Source organism: Equus asinus, chromosome 16 (genome assembly GCF_041296235.1).
Source record: "Equus asinus isolate D_3611 breed Donkey chromosome 16, EquAss-T2T_v2, whole genome shotgun sequence".
Lineage (NCBI taxonomy): Eukaryota > Metazoa > Chordata > Mammalia > Perissodactyla > Equidae > Equus > Equus asinus.
The window spans coordinates 20006222-20030822 of NC_091805.1; the positions used below are offsets into that span (position 1 = coordinate 20006222).

Below are 24601 nucleotides of genomic sequence, written 5' to 3' on the forward strand. Positions count from 1 at the left end.
CTCCATTGCTGGCTGACGTGATGATTGGCATTCATGATGTGTATATTTGTTATGCTTCTATTTGTGAATATGGAGAAAGAACATAAATTTGGTGGGGTTGACTTTACAAAAATGAAAAGTTTTACAAAAATGTGTTTCCTTATTATTCAAACAATTGCTCATGGGGAGGAGCTCTGTCCTTGCCCTCGCAGGAAGGGGAATAACATCAGCACGGGACGAACGCTGCTGAGAGCTGCCCTCTTTTCCTTTTCCTAGGAGTGTCCCATGCTTTGCTACGTATCTGAGAAATTAGAGTCTGTGTAGGAAAAAGCCTCTTAAAGAACAAATCGTTGAAGAAAGAAAAGGAAATGCAGTGATCACAATTATAGCAAGAAAAATTGCTACAAATAAGGAGCACATTCTGAGGTTCCCCTTGTCATCACAGCCTAGGCCTGGCATCCCTCAGCCACCTTAGGGCCTCCACAAAAGTGGGCAACTCTGCAAGATAAACTTGCTCTGGTTAAGATCGGCCCTTATGTTCTCTGAGAGTCAAAATTCAAGTTACAAATTCTTCTGCCAAAGATAGAATTGTCTATTAAATGACCTATATAGAAGAATACCTGTAACTATTGGGGAGCGTAAACTATGGGACTTCAACAAGCTTTGTATTGGAGATGGGATATCTTTCTTTTTACAAGCACAAAGGAAATATAGAACTTTTTTTTTAAAGCTTTTTTATTGAAACTTCTTGTAGTTTTTTTTTCTTCTTCTTCTTCTTCTTTTTTTTTGGTGAGGAAGATTTGCCCTGAGTTAACATCTGTTGCCAATCTTCCTCTTTTTTCTTTCTCCCCAAAGCCCCAGTGCATAGTTGTATATCCCAGTTGTAAGTCATTCTAGTTCTTCTACATGGGATGCCATCCCAGCATGACTTGATGAGCGGTGTGTAGGTCTGTGCTCAGGATCCGAACTGACAAACCCCAGGCCACCAAAGCAGACCGCGTGAACTTAACCACTCGGACACAGGGCCAGCCCCCTAGAACTTTTGATTTATGCCAAAACAAAAGCAGCAACAAAGGGGTTCAAAGACAGGGTCATTAGGTATGTAAGTTGTAATAAAATCACGCCCCCCATGTGAGTGCTTCCACTCCCTTAGCATAACGGTATATGCTACATGCAGAGATGCAGTTGCACATCTGAGAACTAGGAGAAAGGATATGCAAACATAACTCACTCCAAACATTCTTAGAGTCAATCAGTACAGGAGGAGTAGATATACTGGCATAAGTACTTGTTAGTAAATTTATAAGCAAGCATTTGTTTTTACTCAAAATTTATAAACCCTATTGAGTGTAACAACTGTAAAACATAAAATAAATTATTTCTTCTAATTCACAAATATTATTGCTATTCATTCACATCATTTGATCAGCCCAATGTTTATCAGACCTTCTCATATCACATGTGAAAAACAGAATGGCATTGTCTTAATTTGTTGCTGTTCTAATAAATATTTATCACTAGTAAAGAAAGAAGGCTGCAGAAAGAAAAAGCTAGCTTGCTATCGACAGAGTTCATAAGAGTCTAGAATCGAATCAACTTAACAAATACTTATAGAAAGCCTCCTACAGGTGACTACAAAGTGAGACACGCCCATGGCTTCTAGAGAGGTGGAAAAATTAATACAGAAACCTCTCAAGGCAGATCCTAAGTACAGATGAGTACAAAGTACCCTGAGGATGCAGAACAGGGAAAGATAATACCTGGTTGAGGGGGAACCATGACAGGCTTCACAGAAATGCCTGTGCTCCCTGTCATTCTTCCATTTTTAAAAAGATTACTTTAACTTGAAAAAATATATAGAAATACACAAAAACAAAAGGAAAAATGACACCAAATGTCACTACTTTTCTTCCCATGACTCAATAAGTCTACCTTCCAAAAATAAATTATCTTAACAATTTGGTACATAGATTTTACAATTTTTTAAAGCTAGATATATATTTTTAAAATAGTACAGATACATAGGTCATTTAAAATGGAACAGTACATGTTATTGCATAACTTGTCTGTTTAATTTACTATCTTGATACCTATTTAGGATAGTATATGGAAGAAAAAATGTTGACTCCCTCTTTGAGATGCCCAAGGCAATGTTGACCTTACTGGACATTCTTACAAATCCTCTGATGGAATTTCTCAGCAGGAAGATAACTGAGAAAGTTCCAATTTAAGAAGATATTTGGAAGGCTACCCCTGGTCTGGCTAGATCCACACTGTCAAATGCAGTAGGCACTAGACACATTTGGCTAAATATTTAAATTTAAATTAATTAAAATTAAAAGTTAAAAAAAATTAAAAGTTCAGCCCCTCAGCCACAATAGCCACATTTGAAGTGCTCACTCAATGAATGGCCACATGTGGTTAGTGACCACTGGATTGGACATCACAGATACAGAACATTTCCACCATTGCACAAAGTTCTACAGGACAATACTGAGAGTAAATAAACCTGGCATTTTCATTTCATCTGGCTAGAGAATGGAAGTTAAGCACAAAGACTTCATGGGTGACTAATGGAAAATAAAAATGAAGGCTACCCAAATCTGGAAGGCTCCCTCTGTGCTAATGTGAACCACATATAGTTGACACTTGTCACTCTGAACCAAGAATGCCTCTAGGTACGTGAAAAGGGACACCTGAGAGCTGATGGACTCATGGTGTCCTAGCAGCCATGCAATTGGTGGCAGCTTATTGCTTTTATTCGCCACTCGTGATTAGTAAAGTCTGGCTAATTTTAATAACGTATGTTTGCTTCATATGTCATGAGTCATAATCTTGTGCTATATCTCAGGTTAAGATCCATGATTCCAAAATAGAATTCAATTTAATGCAACTGAATAGTATGGATGTACTATAGTTTGTTTAACCATAAATCTATTCATAGACATTTAGGCTACTTCAAATGTTTTATTTTCACAAATACCACTGCAAAGAATGCTCATGTACACAAATCTTCTATACATTCAGACTATTATTCCGTAGGACAGACAGCTGGAAGTGGTTTTGCTGAGTCATAAGGTTATGAACATTTGTAAATTTTAACAGATACTGCAAATCACCTTTCTAGAGAGTTGTTCCAATGTATTCTCCCTCTAACAGTGTAGGAAAGGCCCTTTCATCCATACTATTTCCATCACTGGATATGATGTCTTACTAATTTTTTCCAACATGATTGTTCTTAATTGCCTTTCCTTCATCATTAGGGAGGGCAAGGATCTATTTATGGCTATTTGAAGATTCATAAATTGTCTTTCCGTGGCCTTTTCATATACTTTGCCATTTTACTTATTAATATCTATAGGATAGTTTGTCTTTTGCTGGTTGATTTGTAGGAGGTGTTGGTTTACTGATGTTACTTTGTGTTTTACTGCTGCAAATATCTGTCTGCCTCAACACTCCCCCCCATTTGCCTCACGGCTCTGCCTTTCAACGTGGGTTAAGACCTCTTTTTGCCATCGGTTAAGTTTTCATGCCATCAAATCTGTCAATGTTTCCCTTTAAGGCTGCTGAGTTTTAAGTGTTTCTTAAGAAGTTGTTTCTCCATTCTAAGATTATAAACATATCCTTTTATATTTTCTTTAAATTTTTAATATTTTCCTTTTTTTGCACATTAAATTATAGTCTATCTGGAATTTATTTTTGTATATGATGAGATATAAGGCTCCAACTTACTTTTCTTACAAAAAGGGAGTCAACTGTTTCAGTATCATTCAGGGGGGAAAATTATCTTTTCTCCACTGATTTGAAATGTCACGTTTATCACATATTAATACCTTATAAATACTTTAATCTGTTTCTGGAATATCAATTTTGTTTTAATTAGAAGTTTACCTACATTCTTCTATCTTCTAGATTACAAAAAGTACATGGACTTAAGGAAATTCAGGATTCCAGTTCTAATAAAATGTCCTCATCTTAAGCAATCAAGGACACATTCAGTGACTTGGCAAACATGTATTCAGGGCTTACAGAATGTTTTCAACCCCCCTCTGTAACCAGCTTTGCTATACCCTCCTCAACAGCAGCCCAGTATTTGGCACACGGCAGAATCCTAAGGAATTATTTGTCAAATGTGCTAAATCACAATAGTGAGTTAGGTTTACACAGATGAAAGCGCATAATTTAAAAGTCATCATTTGATCAGTATCAACTTTCAGCTTATTAGCAATAAATTCTAGAAAGGGGAAATGATGGCCTGCATTACTAAAGGAATACAACGACTTCATTAAAGCTACTGAAATACTATATCTCCCCCAAAATAATGGTGCAAAGCATCTGATGGGCCCCTCAGGCTGCTGGCCACTCCCCTCTCCTCCTCTCCAAGATCCCTACTGTAACTGTACACCTTTTACTGTCTCCTCAAGCCTCCAAAAGTCCCTCCCCATCGGAAGAAAACCTTCACATCCTCCCGCCACAATGCCATAGACTTTGCCTTCCCTCCTACTAGAATAAATGCTCCTGGTTAGGACAAACCTTCTCAGCTGACTTACTCAGGGGTTTTCTATTACCTCTCTTTCCAGTGCCATTCCTGTCTTCTAGATCATTCTCATCATACAAAAGCAGCTGGAAATATCTTCACCTTTAAAAAAACCTTGTCATTAATCCACATGCCTCGCCAGCTACTACCACACCTCCCTTTTCCCTCTACAGCAAAACTCCTCCAAAAAGTGCCTGTACTAGCTGTGCTTTTTTCCTCTCCACCCTTCATCTCCTGAACCTACTCCGCTCAAGTTTCACTCTGCACCATCCCCTTGACTTTGTTAGATCTGGTCACCGATAACCTGCAAGTTGCCAAAAGCAACAGTCAGTTCTTAGCGCTCATCTTACAACCCCTATCAGCAACACCTGACTCAGTTGATCACTTCGTCTCCTTAAAATAGTCTCTTTACTTGGCTTCCAGGACACCCAGTTCTAAAGGTTTTCCACATTTCACTGGCAGCTCCTTCTCAGTCCCCTTAGATTAATCCCTCCCCACCCATCTCTCTGATTTCTGCATGCAGAAGCAGCCCAGGGCTCAGTCTCTGAAACTCCTCTCATCTCTAACCACACTTACTAAGTAATCCCACCCTACCCACGGGTTCAAATATCCTGGTGACTCTTAAATTTTGTATTTCCATATGCAGCTCAGCTCTGAACTCAAAAACTCATATACACAACCACACACTCAACGTCTTCAGTTGGATGTCTAATAATATAACAACTTTAGCATGTCCAAAACCAAAATCAAAGTAAAACAAAACAAGAGTAACAACAAACACCTGCTCCTTCCCCAGCGTCCACCCGTTCAGTTAGCACCCTGGCTAATAACCATGAGCACTTGCCTCGATTACTCTAAAAACCTTCTAGCTGTCCTCTACTTCTATTCCGCCACATTCCCTCTCCCCCAGTTCTGTTCTCTACAAGTAGCTCTCATGATCCTTTTCAATTATAAACCAGACTATGCAACTCTTCTGCTCAATTTTTTCCAATGCCTTCCCATCACTTGGAATAAAACCCAAGGTCTTTCCATGGCCTATGAAGTTATGATCTGACTCTGCCCATCTATCCAACCTCAACTCTCACCACCACGTCACTCACTCTTGACAAGCACAAACCAACTATCCTATACAAGAAAACAAAACGGTGCCTTCTATGCCTCATCGACACATCAAGCTAAATTCTACCTCAGGGCCTCTGTATCTGCTCTTGCCTCTGTCTGATAAGTTATACCTGCAGATATTTTTGCATAGTGTTACTCTCATTTCACTTAGGTCTCTGCTCAAATGTTGCCTTCTCTCTATTTTTTTATCCTGATTTATTTGTCTTCGTAGTACTTAATACTACCTTACATTCTATCACATATTTGTTTATTATCAAGCACTTTAACTAGAACGTAAGCTCAATAAGACCATGGGTTTTTTTTATTCACTTTTTTATCCTTAGAATAGCATCTGAAACATAGGAGGCACACAATAAATATTTGTTGAAAAAATGCGTAAACAAATGAATGTGCATATAGTTTGATTATGAATGTGGCTTAATGATCCTAGTTTAATACATAATCGGAAAGGGCCAACCTGTTTAGGGGCATTACTCACTTTTCGTTGTTTTGCAGAGTCTAATTTTATGAGCCAATATGAAGCCACTTTTGTTTTATGATACTTCCAGTTATCAATGATCTGTTTTGAGAGAGAAACATGAAGAAATTTAATCTAGAAGTTTCTAAAAGTAACAAACAAAAAGTAAATAAATGGGTTGAAACCAATTTTATTAATTTGTGAAATGAAAACAGTATAACATTACTTGCAGTAAATAATGTCTTTCATAAAAAGACCTGTGCAAAGATTTCTAACATGAGGTAAAGAAGCCTTCTGACTCCAACGCTTTCTCTTCTTGCTGTAAAAAGCACACAATCTCTAATGAATGAAAGTCAAATGTCTTCAGGCACCTAAGGTTTGGGAAGGATCCCAAGACACAGATTTCGCACTTTGATTCCAAGAGGTATATTTACCACATAACTCATAATAAGAGAATACTGCGTAATACGTTAAAAGAAAACCAATATATAATAAAGATTCTATTATCCCTTTGTTTTGTTTTTTGTGCAAATCTATAAAATTTCTGAATATATATTCTAGTAATATATGGTGTAGCAAATGGATTAAAATATTTGCTGCATATAGTGAACATACAGCAAACAATCTAATGTCTTACATAATTGTTAATTATATTTTATTAATTACATAAGCCTATGTTCTTTATAGAACAATCACATTAGCCACAAATATTATTTCTACTCTCTGATTATCCCATTTTTCTTCTACTCGATTCATAAAGGTGGTAGATAACTAATATCTTTTAAAAATATAAGTAAAATGTCTGGTATAAAGACATTGGGTTTACTTAGAAAAAAACTTAAGATAACATATTTAAATGTAAGTAAAAACATATCTAGCATAATGCTTTACAACTAAGGTTCATTTTTCTTCTTTTCTCTTGATGCAACAAACAGCAACTCATTTGCAAACAACATACCATTTTCACTTTTTAAAAAATATATAACAACAGACTATAATATTTGGGGGTTTCGGTTATAACTGTCATAATTACAAAATAGAAATTGCCATTATTGATTTTATAAACTGAGGAAGTCTTTTTTATTATTATTTGTTTGTTTGTTCTTTCTAGACAGTTGCTTTTAGACGGGTCTAAAGCAATGCTAAAAACTGAAAAAAGCCAAGCACATGGCTGGCTTTTTATCCTACAACTGGCCACTAGATGGTGCCTTCCTCTGTGGGAAAAAAATCCAGGGAAACCAGAAAACAATGTTCTATAACTGAGGAATTACCCAGGAATGACAATTTGAAAAAGATGTTTCAGTGAAGAAATGGAACTTTGAATAAAGAAATGCCCTTTCACCAAAAATATTTGAATAACTTGAACCTTCTTTCTAAATTAGGAGTAAGTCATCGACTTTCACATGAATTTCAGGACTCCCAGCCGTTATAGAATATTCCACTGGGTGGTGCAAAGATGTGTGTGTAACAAGAAGAACATACACAGCATAAGCCATTTAAAAATTTAACCAAAACCATACAAGATGTCACATTCAAATATTCTTGACATTTATGCCCAGGGCCCCACTTTTCTCATTACTATATCTCATTCCATATTAGATCTTTCTAAATCTTTATAGAAGCAGGTTTAACTTGCGATTTCTTTAATCACTAAGAACAATAATTATTTAACATTAATTATTCTCATTTGATGAAGCAGCTGTATCATTAAAATAGGACTACACACTAAAAGGGATTTTGCATCGTTGATTCTAAATGTGATCTCACTGCTCGTGAACCATAATAATTAAAATAACCCCTGTATATTGTAAAGCTTGTGGAGGTGGAAAAGCACATCAATTAAGTTTGCTATGTCATTGAGAAGAATGCGATCAGGAAATAAAGTTTAATATTTTAAGAAGAAGAATAAAAATGTATGAGCTCCTTGGAACTTTCTGTACATCACATACTCACATCTTCTATCAGAAGTAGTGACTCTGCATCTGATTTTCCTGGGAACCGGATCTTCATGTCCTTGAGAACAAATAAGGTCTGACTTGTTAGATGGTCTTCTTGTTCTTTTGTTCTCAGTTGCCGCAAAGACTCACTCTTAAATTTGAAAGAATACAGATATTTGGAGGGGGTCTTATTTCATTGTGCCACTATAATCTGAAAGATATTTCTAGGTAAAAATGATGCACTTTTAATTGAAAAAAAATAACAATGAAAAAGGAAGAAAATAATTTTTTTACATTTATTCATAGGATTCAATTCTTAGGATTAAGTGGATCTGATTTCCCAAGAGTGTCTTTCACGTTTCCATACAGTTGTATTTTATTTAGCTCAAAATACTAAAATGAAAATAACGAATGTTTAAAAAAAGACTTCCTGGTCAGTTTCGTTTGCTCCATAGATACCACAGCCAATTCTTGATTAGAAAAAAAATAATTCATTGTTACCAAGTGAAATTCATTGACTTATATTTTCTAGACTCTTCCCTTTGGAAACATTATCCACATTAAATAAACAAATTAAATAAATCCCCTGTCTATGTGAAGGTACTTGGAGTGATCTATTTGAACATCTATAAGTAAGCCTGGTTACAAAATAAATTCACTGACTTCCTCAATACTGAATCTCTGGGATTCATGCTAAGAAGGGAATACTATGTGTTAATTTAATATACAGAAAACATTATAAACAATATTTCACTTCAGTGCTCTAAGGACAATTTATCATGGTTTATGTTTTTAACCTATTAATCAATAGTCCAATTAGGAAAAAATTTCCATACAACAAATTCCCCCAAATTTACAGATATGCTGCACAACACAATGCAAAATCATATATTTACTCAGATGATTTTTCAACAAAATTATCCTACTCCATCAGCAAATGGAAAATAAAATGCTATTCTCAGTGTCCATCCTTGAGTTCTGTGATATGGTGAAGTCTGCTTTTAAGAGTTCACACTAAGTTATAGGCTAAGATAGATACATAATCCAAATTCCAGGAGAGCATGAGCTGAATTATAGAAAGGATCTGAGGTTGAATCCATCCTCCTCCCAGCTGACCCCTTTGCCACCTAAATCCTGAGTAAGTGCTTCCTGTAATCTTGAAGGAGCAAAACAGACGACTTACCATCTGAGAGTTAGCAGAGCTGGCATCACTACCATGAGGCAGGTGCCTCATGTAGGAGGAAGCACGGTTTAAAGAATGTGACCGAGACCCTGACGTTGGCCGGGATGCTATCATTTGTTGAGCAGAAAAGGGGCGGTTGTCCGCACTGGAAGGTGACTGAGAAGAGATGGACCGAGGGCAACTGACTGAACGCCTTATGGAGCCTATCAGTGGCGAAGAAGGATAGTATAGTAGCAGAATTAGTAGAAGTTTCCCACTGTATTGGGTCTATATAAACTAACGATTAGACTACATCGTAGCAGGGCGGCAATAAACATCAAAGCAAAGGCATCATCTTGAGGACACAAGTTTGGAGATAATTCTTCAATTTAAACAGTGAACTTGGTGTAGAACCCCTTTCATGTATGAGGAATGGCTATCATAAGAATAATACTTACACAGTACTTTAATGTTCTATTCTTGAGATATGACATAAAAGAACCAGAAGAAAGGAAAACTAACATTAATGGAGCACCTTCTACAAGCCGGGCATCGTGCTAAGTGCTACACTTTTATCTTAATTCTCACAGTAATCATTCGACATAGGAATCTGTATTACCTGGAGGCTCAGAGAAAGAACTTTCTCAAGGTCACACGACAAGAAAGCTGCCAAGCTCTGGTTTAAATCCTGACCTGTCTAATACCAGTGTCCTCCCTCTGCCTACAGTACCATGATGCCATCCACTATCCTTGGGTTAGACTGGTCATTTATTAGAATCTGTGTATGGGTCAGAAATAGAGCATTTACAGTGAGATTCATAGGGAGTGATGGAAGGGAGTCTAGAGAACGTGCAAGATAGATGGATAAGTTATATAATTTAGGGCCCATGAGGAAAAAAATAAATAAAATAGAAGAAAAACATAAAGATTAACCTAATAGAGTTGAAATACGTAATTGGTCATTACAAGAGTAGTACTAGACAGTCTACTTATTGACAGGAGAGAAGAATTTAAAAAAAAAAACTAGATTTAAAATCCCACAGTAAAGATTTAAGTGAAGAAAAAATGTCTGGATCTAAAGAGTTGTTATCAGAACAGACAACTAGGGAAAAACCACAGAATCTTCCCCATTGCATATTGAGAACATTTAAAAAAGAGAACCAACCAACTGTTCCAGGCAAATTTTGATTCCTGACACAAGGAAATAGATTATCACTCAATATGATCAACACTTAGATTTTTTTAGGTTATATACATTCTATATACCCTCTGTTCTATATTCTCTCTCTGCTTGGTTGTAATATATCAATCTTCATTAATGAAATAACTTAATAAAACTCACATGAAGGCAGGTTGAATACCCAAATATTTCTCTTCAATAGCTGTTGAAAAAAAATTTAAACCTTTATAAAGGCAATGGACATAAGTCTTATATTTAGGGATGTATTTCTAAAGGATATTTTGGACAGATAATAAGCCTAATACTCCTCATTTGGTTCTGGAGAGTACAAAATAGTATATTCATTCAAGCTAAAAAAGATGTTAAAAAAAAAAAAAAGCTTCCATTTGCTCCAAATGTTAACTTCCTTGTGAACCAGAAAATCATACCATTTTTTGAAAGGACAGTGCTTCTAGAGAAGGGCTGTGTGGGGAACAGACCACTCATCAATCTTCTACTAAGAAGATACCCAAAAGCATGTGCTACAACCTATATCTTGGTCCTGCTTTCTTTGAGGGCTTAAGGTGATGCTTTGGACATATATAACCTGATATGGGTGCAGAAGGAAAATATCCCTTCTCCTGAATCATTACAGATTCCCATTTTTCCCCTGTATACATGGGAAATTCAGACAGAATAACTAAGTAGCTAGATATGTCAATGAAATTTAGGTAGATTAACAAAAAGTGGTTATAACTTGCATACACAAATTACGTGAGAAAAGGATTTCATATAGTTTTGTATATGACTATCTTATATCAAACCAAAATATATCCTTTGAAAGTATGACAAGTTTGAATTTCCTAAGTTAACTATCTACAATAGAAAGTGTTACACATAATCTGGATTTTTTTCCTTCGTCATCAGCATCACGTTGGAGAGAAACTCAAGGAGGGTTTGTGGCTATGATATCCCTTAGTGTAAATTAAAGAGAGAATATAAAACAAAGTGAAGCCCTTGTTGCAGTTTCTAATGACTATAAAAATAAAATACAACTAATAAGGAAAAAGATATGTAGTTGAATTAGGCTAGCTTTAAAATGAGAATTCACACTTTAAAACATTTTTAGTACTCTATTTGTCTGATCTCAATTTATTAACCTATTGTTTTGAGAACAAAGAACAATCTCAGAGCTCAGGGACTCCAGCAACTTTTTCTCAGTCCTGCCCTTATCCTCTGTTGGTTCATGCTATTAGGGATGCATGCATTAACCAACAGGAGAGGAGTTCAAAAACAGACGAAATCTGCAGACGACAATGTCAGCTTCCAAAAGAGAAACAGAGCCATACTTACACAGAGACACACTGAAAGTACGTGAGGCATCTTTAAGAAAAAAGGAAGCAATTGACAAAATAACTTACAAACTCTGGAACAGGTGCTCAATAAACATATCTTAAATGAGGAAATAAATAAACAAATGAAATGGAACAAAATAGATTATCTCCCCTCCAAACACATAAATCCTCAAAGACAGCAACATTACCATGTATCTTTACAGAATAATTTGAAAGTAAAAGAAACACCGTTAAAATCTTCATCTATTAGTTCTGCATTCCTCAAGCATTTTGCCATAAGTCTGGAAGGTCAGGCTTAAAATATACACATTACCAAGGAAGCTAACATATTACAGCATTGCTGAAGCTCAACAAAGCCTCCCAATTGTGTTTACTGCATGATTGAACTGGTCCCTTTAGTGGACCCTATAACAACAGAGGACAAGGCAGAGATATGAGAGACAGAAGGTAACAAAGTCCTGCACTGGAGGTAGGGTCAGGAAGGGGTCCAGCTGAGCCCGGGGCGAGCAGCAATACCACAGTGGACACGTGGGATGAAAGCAGAATCACACACTCAGTAGTGGACATCTTGAATCGAAGAAGGAATGAAAGACAGGAGAATGGAAGAGAGAGACAATGTGAAAAGAAATAGAGGAGGAAAGAGAAAAAGGGAAGCAGACAGAGAAGCCGAATCCTTCCTGTGCACCAAAAGCCCTGACTTCAGTTCCTCCCCAGGATGAAAAGGGAAGGGAACAAAACTTCGACTCTTTCACAGCTGTGTGGCTCACATACATGAAAGTCAAATGCCTAGAGAGATACACACATGTTAAAAAAAGACGAGACTATAAAATAAAATGGGTGACAGAGGTAGGGAAAGTGGAGAATGGAATGAGAATAGATATTGGCTTAAAAGAGAATGCAATTAGCAGATCAGCCATGGGTCACATTTTATAAAATCCAAACAAACATCTAGGACTTAACAAGTATCATGGAGTCTAAAAGAATGGAGCAGAGAGATCCTTTCAGTTTGCAGACCCGGAAAGGGATTGCGGGATGCGCCCAGCCTGGGTGGGGAAAGAAGTAGGAAGAATCCAGGTCTCCTCACACACGACAAGGGTTCGTTTGGCCCAAGGTCCTTTTATTGAGTTCAGTAATTTCAGTTCCATAATTCTTCAATTAACAACTACATTAGAAGAAATTAACTTACTGGATTGTTGGATTAATTTGTAGTGGCTGGACTGTTTAAGATCATACGTAACTTGCTTTTCTCCTCTCTTATTTTCGTATTCCTCCTTCCCACTGCCGTCTGATTCTGAAGAGCTGCTGCTGCTGTCGTAACTGCTCTCGCTGCTGCAGTACTTCTGTCTCTTCATCATCTCCGTACTCTCGGGCATGGAAGACAGAGGCTAAAACAGAGGGAAACATGGCATTTTGTTAGAATTCAAAAAAACAGTCTTATTAACATGATTAGTTACTTTTTCTTTTTTTTGAGGAAGATTAGCCCTGAGCTAACTAATGCCAATCCTCCTCTTTTTGCTGAGGAAGACAGTCCCTGAGCTAACATCTGTGCCCATCTTCCTCTACTTTATATGTGGGATGCCTACCATAGCACGGCGTGCCAAGCAGCGCCATGTCTACACCCGGGATCCGAACCAGCGAACCCCGGGCTGCCAAAGTGGAACGTGTGCACTTAACTGCTGCGTCATTGGGCCAGCCCCAGTTACTATTTTTAATTTCCCACTTATGCTTTCTGCTTTTCACTGAAGCCTGAAAATTCCCCAAAGTACTATTGCTACAGTGGCTGCTATTGGCCTACAATGCTACTCACTAATTGTTCTGTTTCTGTAAAATTTTCTTTTTTAAATGATGTAGGTCAGTCATGACAAGGAAAATGTTGTTTTTACATTATTGGAATAAAGGACCAGAGTATCCACAAAGAATAACAGAATATAGAGAAAATATTTGAGAAAAAATATAAAAATCAGAAACATAACCAGCTTTTCCTCACTCCATGCAGAGAGATTACTCACTACTCATCAAGACTCGTAGATGCAATTTTTTTCATTAATGTTCAGAGTCACTCAATAAATGTGTTTATGTGTGTGCTTGTGAGTATGTGTGCTTGTGAGAGGGAGAGAAGAGGAGAAGAAGAGAGAAGGAGAGGAAAGAGGGCCAAGAGGGGCAAAGAGAATAAGAAAGCAGCAGCTAGACAGACCACTATAAGTAAACTAAGTCCACATCTGAAAACAGAGCCTATGAGCCGATCCACTCAAACAGTGTACAACAAGAAGCAAGGTATTCCTTACATATCTAATTCACTGTGGACATTTTTACAAATAAAAATTTTTAGTTAAGTATACACTTTCCATATTGGTTATGAACAACTCATATCTTTTCTTGGAGGATTCCTAACTTTGACACCATAGGGTCTGACCACAATAGGGCAACCTTGCTTTTGCTTGCCCATGCTACATGAAAAAAAGGGATATAATGTAAAAATGAGTATGGCATGAATTTTTTAGAGGATAGGTGCCACGTGGAAGGGTAAATCTGTAAAGACTCAAAATGTCACGCTATTATGTTCCAAGATCTCTATTAGAATCACTTGTCTCCAAGCCTCCCAATCAATGTGTTTCCAATGATGCCAGCTGAGGGAATAAGAGACAAGGGAAGTGGGACAGCTTCACTTCAGAAAAAGGTACACATCCAACAACAAGACAGTTTGAAACTTAATCATTTTCAGAAACTATTTGTTACACACACCATATGCCTCTTATTCCTGCTGGGAAAGGCTCCTGCAGTTGTATACTAGTTTCTTGTTCTCTGTTAAATCAAACAAAAATGTTTCGATGTTAGCATACGCCATAATGAAACCCTTGGCTACCGTGGGATTTCACTGAAATAAGGTATATCCTCTGACTAACAGCACAGGATGAAAGATAAAGAGAAATAGCATTTCACGAAGTGCCTGGAATACATAGTAAACCAAAGCATGATCTTCCTAAAGTTCCTTCTTTGCAAAGGATGAAAAATAACCAAAGCAGGAAAGTAGTTTAATACACTAAGGTACCAACTTGTGTTTAAAAGTATGTCCTCCTTTTGATGGTCTAATATTTGCTGAGCACTAACAGTGTTCAAAGAGATATGCATAGAAACATTTACCAGGTACACAATCATCAAACATTTTGACAGTCTTGGGGAATATGAATTCTAGAGGAAGGATGTTTCTTTAGAAGCCTAGCATACCCAGAAGAAACAGTGGCACATTCAGGCTTGCTAGCAGTGCCTTCCTTCATGTAGGCAAACAGCTTTAAGGTTTCTTAAGGAGCTTGACTACATAATGAGTTATTCGATCATATAAAGAATCAAAAGGGGAAACGGAGAGCTGAATCTTTCTGTCATATATGCATTTGGGAGTTCTTGACCAAGACACTGTTCAAGCAATAATTAATAATAAGTCACGGCAGCACAAACTCTAAAGAGTGCCTTAACTACAAAATGGAATTTGTAAACTGGCATTGGTTTTGACACAAACCATACTACTTACTTTTATGTCCAATTTTATTATAAACTGGGGCATATAAAGAAATGTATAAATGGTATAAAGAATAATAAAACAAATACCCATGTACCTAAGCTGAAGAAAAAGAACAATGCTAATACTTTATGTGGTGCTTATTATTTATGTACCTCAATAATATTTCTTAGCTTCTCAAATAAGTGAAAAGTTATTTCTCCTGGTACAAGTTTCATTTAACCTTGACTATCTTCAATTATTCTTCCATCAATAAACACACTGGAAATCAATGTTTGGCATGTGATAATGTCTCTCTAAAAAGGAAAGGCTGCTTTGAAGTCTGGCTTACTCCAGACCCTCACTGTACATAAAGTCAAAAGTTATAAAAATGCTTTTACTTCAGACTGATTATGCAGCTTTCATTCACTTTGAAATACTGCTGGCATTAATAACTACAGGAACTAACCAGTTCATTTCATTTCAACAAGTACATTGTTAGTTCCTACTACTTGTCTGGAATAAGAGGGTTTGAAAAAAAAACATACAATGTGAATTCTGCCCTCCAGGAGGTTATATTTTTATTTAGATGATAAGCCTTTTTTGATAAGGCAAAGGAAAATACAGTAGAAGGCTGCCTCAGGGCCTTTGCATTTGCCATTCAGCCACGAATATTGTGCCCCCAGGTTGTCTCAAGTCTTGTTTGCTGAATTGCAATAATATACAAATCTTGGAAACTTCCCAATGTTTTACAAAGTGAAGTAATGATTCACAAAGGCATTCACTTCTACAGATGTTCTAAAATACGTTTGTCCCAAAGGAATTACCAACGATATCCCCCACAATTCTTCAATATACAGCACATAATTCAGAAGAACAATGCCTGACATCCAAGGTCTCTGGTCTCCACCAGACACTGTGTATCTTTCACCAGGTTCATATTGTACCATTTTAGTCTCTGAGAATCTTCCACTTGAGTCACACCAAACTCTTCGTTGTTTCTCCAACACCCTATGCAGTGTCACACCTCCGTGTCTTTGCCTTTAATGTTCCCTCTATCCTAAATGTCCTTCCATTCCTCTTAAATGTTTAGGGCACCACTTGTTTTCCAAGACTCAATTCAAATGGCACTTCCTTTATGAAGCCATCCACAGTCTTCGGATCTCTCTCTTCTCCATGCTGCTGTAGCACTTATTACATCACTTGCCACAATATACCCTGGTTTTTAGTTCACCTATCTACTCTTCCACTAGACAATGAGGTCCAGCGGAAACATTCAACAAATTTAACTAATGGTTTTTGAGAACCTACTAAGTGCCAGACGCCATGCTAGGTGCTAGAGATGTAAAAATGAAAATATACTTCCTACCCCCAAGGAACTTACAAGTTCATACGAGGCAAACATGCCAGCAATTATTTGTCACAACTGCTCTAAGAAAGTGTTATTTGTGGCACAGCAAGAGAAGGAGGGGAAGGAAGACCCAAGTCTAACTGGGGAGGGAAGGAATATTTCACAAAGGTAGCAATGTTTCAGCTGGATTAGGAGGGGGTCTCTAATCAAGCAATGAATGATTGATTTTTTTAAAATAGGCAGGCATTCCACAGGCAGGGAAAAAGCATGACAGCACGACAGAGTATGATGTGTGTAAAGACACAGAGATAGCTTAGTATTGCTGAAATGCAAAGTAAAAAGAGCAGAATGAAAAAAGTTTCCAAGATTTTACAAATTCAACTCTTTCCTACTCTATAGCAAAGGCTTTGACACGTTACAAAAGAACACAAGGACGTCATCACCTTAGAGCAGATGTAGGTTAAGCAAACACCTGCCCATTTTTGCCAGCATGACAGCTTTCTATTTACTCCTAGAAACTCTACCTATTTTAACTACCACAATATTTCAACGTTGCTGGGTCAGCAAAAGATGGGGCTCCCCACAAGGATCCTTAGAGTCACGATTTGCCTTGTCTATCATGCTACACACATCTCTGATAATTATATATTTAGAGATATGAGGAAAACTCAATACAGGCATACCTCGTTTTATTGCACTTTGCTTTATTGCTGTTCACAAATATTGCATTTCTTAAAAGACTCTCCACGAGCAAAAAAGACTGTGACCTGCTGAAGTCTCAGATGGTGGTTAGCATTTTTTAGCAATAAAGAATTTTTTAATTAAGGTATGTAAATTTTTTTAGATATAATACAATTTCACACTTAATAGACTATAGTGTAAACATAACTTTTATATGCACTGGGAAACCAAAAAGTTATGTGACGCATTTTGTTGTGATATTCACTTTATTGCAGTGGCCTGGAACTGAACCCGCAGTAGCTCCGATGTATGCCTCTACTGAGTACAGAATAACGGTACTAGTTCTGGGTCCCTCTTGGTCCTGACTCATAGGGCTTTCACTAGCATTAGGGAAAGAATCAAAAAAATGAGGGAAACTAACAAAACAGAACTTCTGAGTGTAAGATAACATCATCTTCCCAACTCTATCTGCACTGGACACATAGTCCATTCAGTTTCTTGAAAGTGGCATCCTTCATTCTTCTAGTGAGAAATATAAAGGGAAAAACAACTGTACTTAGTAGTTGTGCAACAACTCTGACACTAAGGAAGGTAGAGATACCGCACCTTTGGTCCTCGAGGCTTGGCAGTTTTGCCCATCAGCTTTTCATCATCAATTTCACATTGCTCCAGAAGATCCAAAATATCTTCCTCCTTAAAAAAAATATTTAGTTAAAACTGTGATCACTAATGTATCCAGAATTTTTCCAAGTTCATTAATTTTCATAGAATATTTTACGAGGATTCCTGAAACTATTTAATGAAAATTGCTCAGATCAAATGAGAAATAAAGGATCACGGCAAATACTCTTAAAGAAATTTTCACTAAAATATGACCATAAAAATAATATATATCAAAGGGAAAAGTTATAAAAACATCACATCCAAGTGGATGTTGAACAAACCAGAGCAATAGCAATATAATAGCTATACTGAAAGGAGTATAATCTACTGATTATATTCATTGAGTTATTTATCTAACTTATAAAAATATCACATCTTTATTTATATATTTATGATTTATATTTCTATGTCTTAGAAAAAGTTTTTGAAGAAACTAGAAATCTCACTGTGCACTGGAAATTTGTAAAATAAGTTACTCTTCATCCCATTCTAAGAAAGTTTAGCTATTAAAAATACCAAAAGACTTTTGTTATAAAGTTTTGCTTAAATAATAATCCTACAACAAATTCCAAGGATAGCAGCACAAGATAAGTAAAAAGAAACGTAAGGAGTTCTGCTTCTGTTTTGGAGAAGGAAGTTCATAATAGACTATACTTTCATCCTAACTGCTGGAAAAAGACAGATAAACTAAACAATCCCATTTTTTAAGACATCAGAAAGCTGTGGATAAAAAGTAGTGTAAAGGAACTAAATACCAGAAAGGGAAAAGTTCCTCCTAGGTGAGCAGAGATGAGTAGCCACTTTCTATTTTAGGGTCATTTGTCAAGTCTGAACACAGATGGGCAGAGATCAGGTCTGTAATAGGCAGAGAGATTCTGCTGGGACAAAGAGAATCCAATGGAGTTTTCAATGGTCATGTGGGCTACAGTGACATCTAGAGGAGCCCCACAGATCTGGTTCTCTTTACCTGTTGGTTCTCTCCAATAGCAATTTTAGTGAGTAGGTAGTGGAGTAGGAGGATGGAAAGCCAGAAATACTTCTCTGTAGTCTTATAGTTGTTAGATACCAATACCAATAGAGAATGAGGCCTGTAATAAAAACTGAATGCATTTTACCCTGAAGGCATTTTATTCCAGAGGTAAACTAAAACTACTATAACCCAGGCTGAACCTAGTTCAGCTTTTCTTTTTTTGATTGAAATATATTTGACATATAACATTGTGAAGATTTAAGGTGTACAAAGTGTTGATTTGATACATTTACATATAGTTAGCTCCTCCAACACATCTCATAATTATCATTTCTTTTTTGTGGTTGGAATAATTAAATCTAGTCTCTTAGCAAGTCTGAAGATTATAATGCAATATTGTTGTCTATATTCACTATACTCTGAATTAGATCTCTAAGACTTATTTACTACAAGTTTCAAGTTCGTACCCTTAAACAACATCTCTCCTAATCCCCCATGCCCCTAAGCCTGGTAAGCACCGTTTTACTCTGTTTTTATGAGTTTGGCTTTTTTAGATTCAACATGTAAGTGAGATCATACACTATTTTTCTTTCTCTGTCTGACTTATCTCACTTAGCGTAATGTCCTCAAAGTCCATTCACGTTGTCATGAATGGCAGGGTTTCCTTCCTTCTCTTGGTTGAATAATATTCCATTGTATAGATACACCACATCATCTTTATTCATTCATCCAGTCACACGCACTTAGATTGTTTCCATATATTGGCTATTGTGAATAATACTGCAATAAACATGGGAGTCCATTTAACTCTTTTGATACCCTGTTTTCATTTCTTTGGGGTACATAGCCAGAAGTGGAATTGCTGGATCATATGGTAGATCTATTTCTAATTTTTTTAAGAACCTCTATAGTGTTTTTCATAGTGGCTGAACCAATTTACATTCCCACCATGCATGTACAAATGTTCCCTTTGTTCCACATCCTTGCTGATACTTGTTATTTCTTTTCTTCTTGATGATAGTCATTCTAACAGGTGTGAAGTGATATCTTATTGTGGTTTTGATTTACATTTCCCTGTTGATTAGTGATGTTGAGCATCTTTTCATGTACCTGTTGGCCATTTGGATGTCTTCCTTAGAAAAATGTCTATTTAGTTCTTCTGCCCATTTTTAAAACAGATTTTGTTTTGTTACTGAGTGGAATGAATTCCTTATATATTTTGGATATTAACCCCTTATATATGGTTTGCAAAAACATTCTCCCATTTTGTAGGTTGCCTCTTCATTTTGTTGATAGTTTCTTTTGCTGTGCAGAAGCTTTTAAGTTTGATATAGTCCCACTTGTTGATTTTTGCTTTTCCTTAACTTTTATTTGGCTCAAAGTGATAAGTCCCTCACCCTAGCACCCTGAAAGAAAAAATATATGCCTTCTTCTGGAGAAAACACTATGAGTTTAATATTTATGAGTCTTTTATAAACAATGTCTGTCAAACAAACAAAAATTATAGGACCTTCAAAATAATGGAAAAATGTGACCTATAATCACAAGGAAAAAACATCAATAAAAACAGGTCTATAAATGATCCAGATGCTAAAATGGACAAGGATTTTAAAATAACTAGTTATGAGTCACTTAATGATGGGGATACATTCTAAGAAATGCATTGTTAGGCAATTTTGTTGTGAACATCATAAAGTCTCCTTACACATACCTAGACCGTATAGCCTACTACACATCTAGTCTATATGGTACTAACCTTATGGGGCCACTGTCGTATACGTGGCCCATCGTTGACCGAAACATCACTATGTGGTGCATGATGGTATTATACACATGTTAAAGAAAATTGATGAAAAAATGAACACAATGAATGAAAGATGCAGAATTTCAACAGAGAAACAGAAGTTTAGAAAACCAAGTGGATATTCTTAAGATATAGTCTAAAGTTAAGAAGTGATTAGATAGGCTTAATGGCAGACTGTACACAGAAAAGATATGTAAATGGAAATTATCCAAACTGAAGTACACAGAAAAAGAGAAGGAAAGGTAAAACAGAAAAGAACAGCAAAGATATATGGGATGCTGTCCAATCATCTAATATATTTGTAATTAGAGGCCCATAAGGAGACAATATACAAAATAACGCAGCAGATATATCTGAAGAAATAATGAAGAAGAATTTTCCCAAAACCAATCAAAGACATTAACCCATAGCTTCAAGAAGTTGAGAAAACCACAGGCAGGGTAAAATACAAAGAAAAACACACACAGACACATTGAAGTCAAAATGCTAAAAATAAAAGAAAAAAGCAGCCAGAAAAAAAAGACATATTACATTCAGAGGAAAAACAAAAATAATGATGGCTGAATTCTGAATAGAAACAATAGAAATCAGAAGACAAAGAAATGACATCTTTAAAAGTACTGAAAGAAAAAAAAGGCTGCCAAGACAGAATTCTATATCCAGTTCAATAAACCACCATTTAAAAAGGAAGGCAAAATAAGAGATAATTTCAGACAAAATAAAAACTGAGAGGATGCATCACCACCACACTCGTGTTACAAGGAATATGAAATATTACAGAAAGTTTCTTCAAACTGAAGGAAGATGACCCTTGTCAAAGCTTGAATCTGCATGATGGAGTGAAGAACACAACAAAGGGTAATACGTGGGTAAATCTGAAGGCTATTTAGAAAAGCTTTAAAGACCACTGACTGCTGGGACAACAACAATAATGTATTTTGAGGTTTGTAACAAATGTAAAAGTAAAATATATGATAACAGCACAAAGTCTGGAGGTAGGCACTAATTGAAATTAAACTTATGGTTCATATGTGGTCTGCAAAGTGGTAAAATACTAATTCAAGGTAGACCATTATGACTTAAAGATGCATACTGTAATTTCTTTAAAAATCACATTATTCCACAAATATAACTAAAAGCCAACAGTGAAGATAAAATAGTATAACAAAAATAATTAATTTTTCCAAAAGACTAACAGAATAATTACTAGATGGGAAAAATAGAGAACAAAGAGCAAGAGGGAAGACATAAATCCAACTCCACCAGTAACTGTGCGAAATGCTTAAAAGACACTTGGTGCCAGACTGGATTTTAAAACAAATATAACCAACTACATGCTGTTTACCAGAGACATTTTAAATATAAGAACGCTGATGAGTTGAAAATAAACAGATGGAAAAGATACGTCATTCAAACAGTAACCACGCCTATATTAATCACACAAAGTAAACTAAGACAAGAAGTATGACCCAAGGGAAAGATAAGCATTCCATAATCATAAAATAGAAAAGGTGAGTTCATGAGGAAGAAACCTTTATAACTTCAAAGTATATCAAACAAAAATTGACAGAAGTAAATCCACAATCACACTTGGAAGTTTTAACAAATCTCTCTCAGGAATTGCTAGTACAAGGAGGCCAAAAAATCAGAAAAGATATAGAATATTTGAACAACACTAATAGCCAAATTTACTTAAATGACAAGTACAAATCTCTACAACCAACACCTGTAGTATACACATTGTTTTTTTCAAGTAGACTCGGAACACTCACTAAACTAAGTACTATACTGAGACATAAAAGCAAGTCTCAATCCATCTTCAAGATTGAAATCAGAATATGTTTCCTAGTACCAATCAAGTAAATTAAAAATCCTTAGCAAAAATAAAATAGCAAAATTTTTAATGTATAGAAATTAAGCAACAAACTTCTATATAACAAATAAAAATCAGAAAATAATTTTAAATGGCAGTTAAGAATACAATATATAAAAATTGCTGGATATAAGGGTAATATACAAGAATAATCAGATATGTACAACCTAGCAACAAACCAGAAACATGAAAATGTTTAAAAATTATTTATTTGTTGGGACAGCCTGGTGGCACAACGGTTAAGTGTGCACGTTCTGCTTCGGTGGCCTGGGATTCGCCGGTTCGGATCCCAGGCGCAAACATGGCACCGCTTGGCAAAAGCCATGCTGTGATAGGCATCCCACGTATAAAGTAGAGGAACATGGGCACAGATGTTAGCTCAGGGCCAGTCTTCCTCAGCAATAAGAGGAGGATGGGCAGTGGATGTTAGCTCAGGGCTAATCTTTCTCAAAAAAAAAAATTATTTATTTGCAATAGTAGCAAATACATCAAATACTTAAAAATAAATTCAATAAAATATGTGCAAGAACTACACCAAAAATCACAAGTATAGCTGAGTAATTAAAGATTCAAGTAGATGGGGAGATATGCCATAGTAATGGATCAGAAGACTCAGTATTGTTAATTCACAAGAATTTATTTTATAGATTATTCAGAGTCCCAATTAAAATCCCAGCAGCCTTTTTTTTTTTAATTTTCAAGTCAATTCCAAAATTTATATGGAAATGCAAAAGGATCTAGAAAAGCCAAAAGGATTTGAAAAAAGAAAACATTGGAGGATTTACACCACCTGAATTCAAAGTTAAACACTACAAAGCAACAGTAATGAAGATAGTGTGATATTTGTATAAGAATGCATATAAGAATTTGCACAAACTTGTATATGAATTCGTGTAATAGGCTCACAGAGAAGACGAAGTGGTGGCATTTAAACTAGATTTTGAGGACTAGAGGGAAGAAGAGAATTAAGATTTAAAGCCTATTTATTATGTGCCAGTTACTTTAAATAGACTATTTTAATTAACCTCGACTTTATTTCCACAACCAACCTGTCAAGCATAGTTTTAACACTACTATTTTAGTGATGAGAAAACTATTGATCAAATAGTTTAGCCCAAGCTTACAAAAGTAACATGTGGGGGAGCTGGAATTTGAATCTAGGTCTATCTGGCTCCAAAATCCCTAGGTTTTCTAGCAGAAAAGGTGGGGGTGGGCAAGCAGGGTAATGAGAAGATGGAACAGATCCTGGATCCACAGGAGAGAGAAATAACTCTGCAGAACAGGTGAAGGGAAACGAACGAAGCTCTCTCGCTGCCAGGGTCAAGAAAAACAAAAGGACCACAAAACGTAATTTGAAGGGTGGAAACACTTGCATACATCAAAAGACAGAAAGTTGGAGGAAAAGAGTATTGGGGTCTACGTTATTCCTTCTGCTTCTGTGTCTTAGGCCTAACCAGCTTTAAAGTGGCTTTATAACTTTCTGTTGCAGAATCTGAGCCAAAAGACCATAGCAAAGTCTATCTATAATAGACTTTAACATGGTTTTTGGATCATTCAATATAACAGGGCATCCAAGATACTTGGGGTATATCACTGTAGGAAGATGTCCAGTAAAACAAAGCACAAACAGTTTTAACAGGTCCACATAAGCTTATTTGCCCAAACGGACATTAGCAAGCATGATGCAAGCAGAGGCTTGACTAGCACCTGCACACTAGGCTTGTCCTCTTGAAATTCTCCCGTTTGGAACCCCAAGCTACCATATTAACAGATCTGGCTACTTTGGTGAAAGAACCATGCAGAGAGAAAGAAACAACCAGCTAGCTCCCCAGATGTCCCAGCCATCTCAAGTGAGGTGCCAGACATGTGAGTAAAACCATCTTGGGTTTCTAGCCCCAACTGACCTTTCAGATAAACACAACTCTATGATTCACTTCAAACAAGACCAGCAGAAGAACCACTCAACTGAGCTCAGCCAAGATTACACGATAATGAAGAAACAAATGAAGTCGTTTATTATGTTCCTGCAATAGATAACTTATAGACCTCTTAAGTAAG

The 24601-nt window shown here is 36.3% G+C and overlaps 1 protein-coding gene across 5 annotated transcripts in view; it reads right to left on the reverse strand.

Annotated features, from left to right (window-relative positions):
- TTLL7 (tubulin tyrosine ligase like 7) overlaps nucleotides 1–24601 on the reverse strand; it is a 133270-nt gene that overhangs the window by 31203 nt on the left and 77466 nt on the right. For all 5 annotated transcript variants that reach the window (XR_006514561.2, XM_014830093.3, XM_014830092.3 and 2 more), the window contains 5 exons: nucleotides 17840–17926; nucleotides 12895–13093; nucleotides 9216–9418; nucleotides 8049–8183; nucleotides 6117–6197 (listed from right to left, as the gene is read on the reverse strand). Coding sequence is in view for 4 of the 5 variants with exons in the window: in XM_014830093.3 (XP_014685579.1) it covers nucleotides 6117–6197; nucleotides 8049–8183; nucleotides 9216–9418; nucleotides 12895–13093; nucleotides 17840–17926 (705 nt within the window). In the remaining variant the exon portion in view is untranslated. The remainder of the gene's footprint in view (nucleotides 1–6116; nucleotides 6198–8048; nucleotides 8184–9215; nucleotides 9419–12894; nucleotides 13094–17839; nucleotides 17927–24601) is intronic.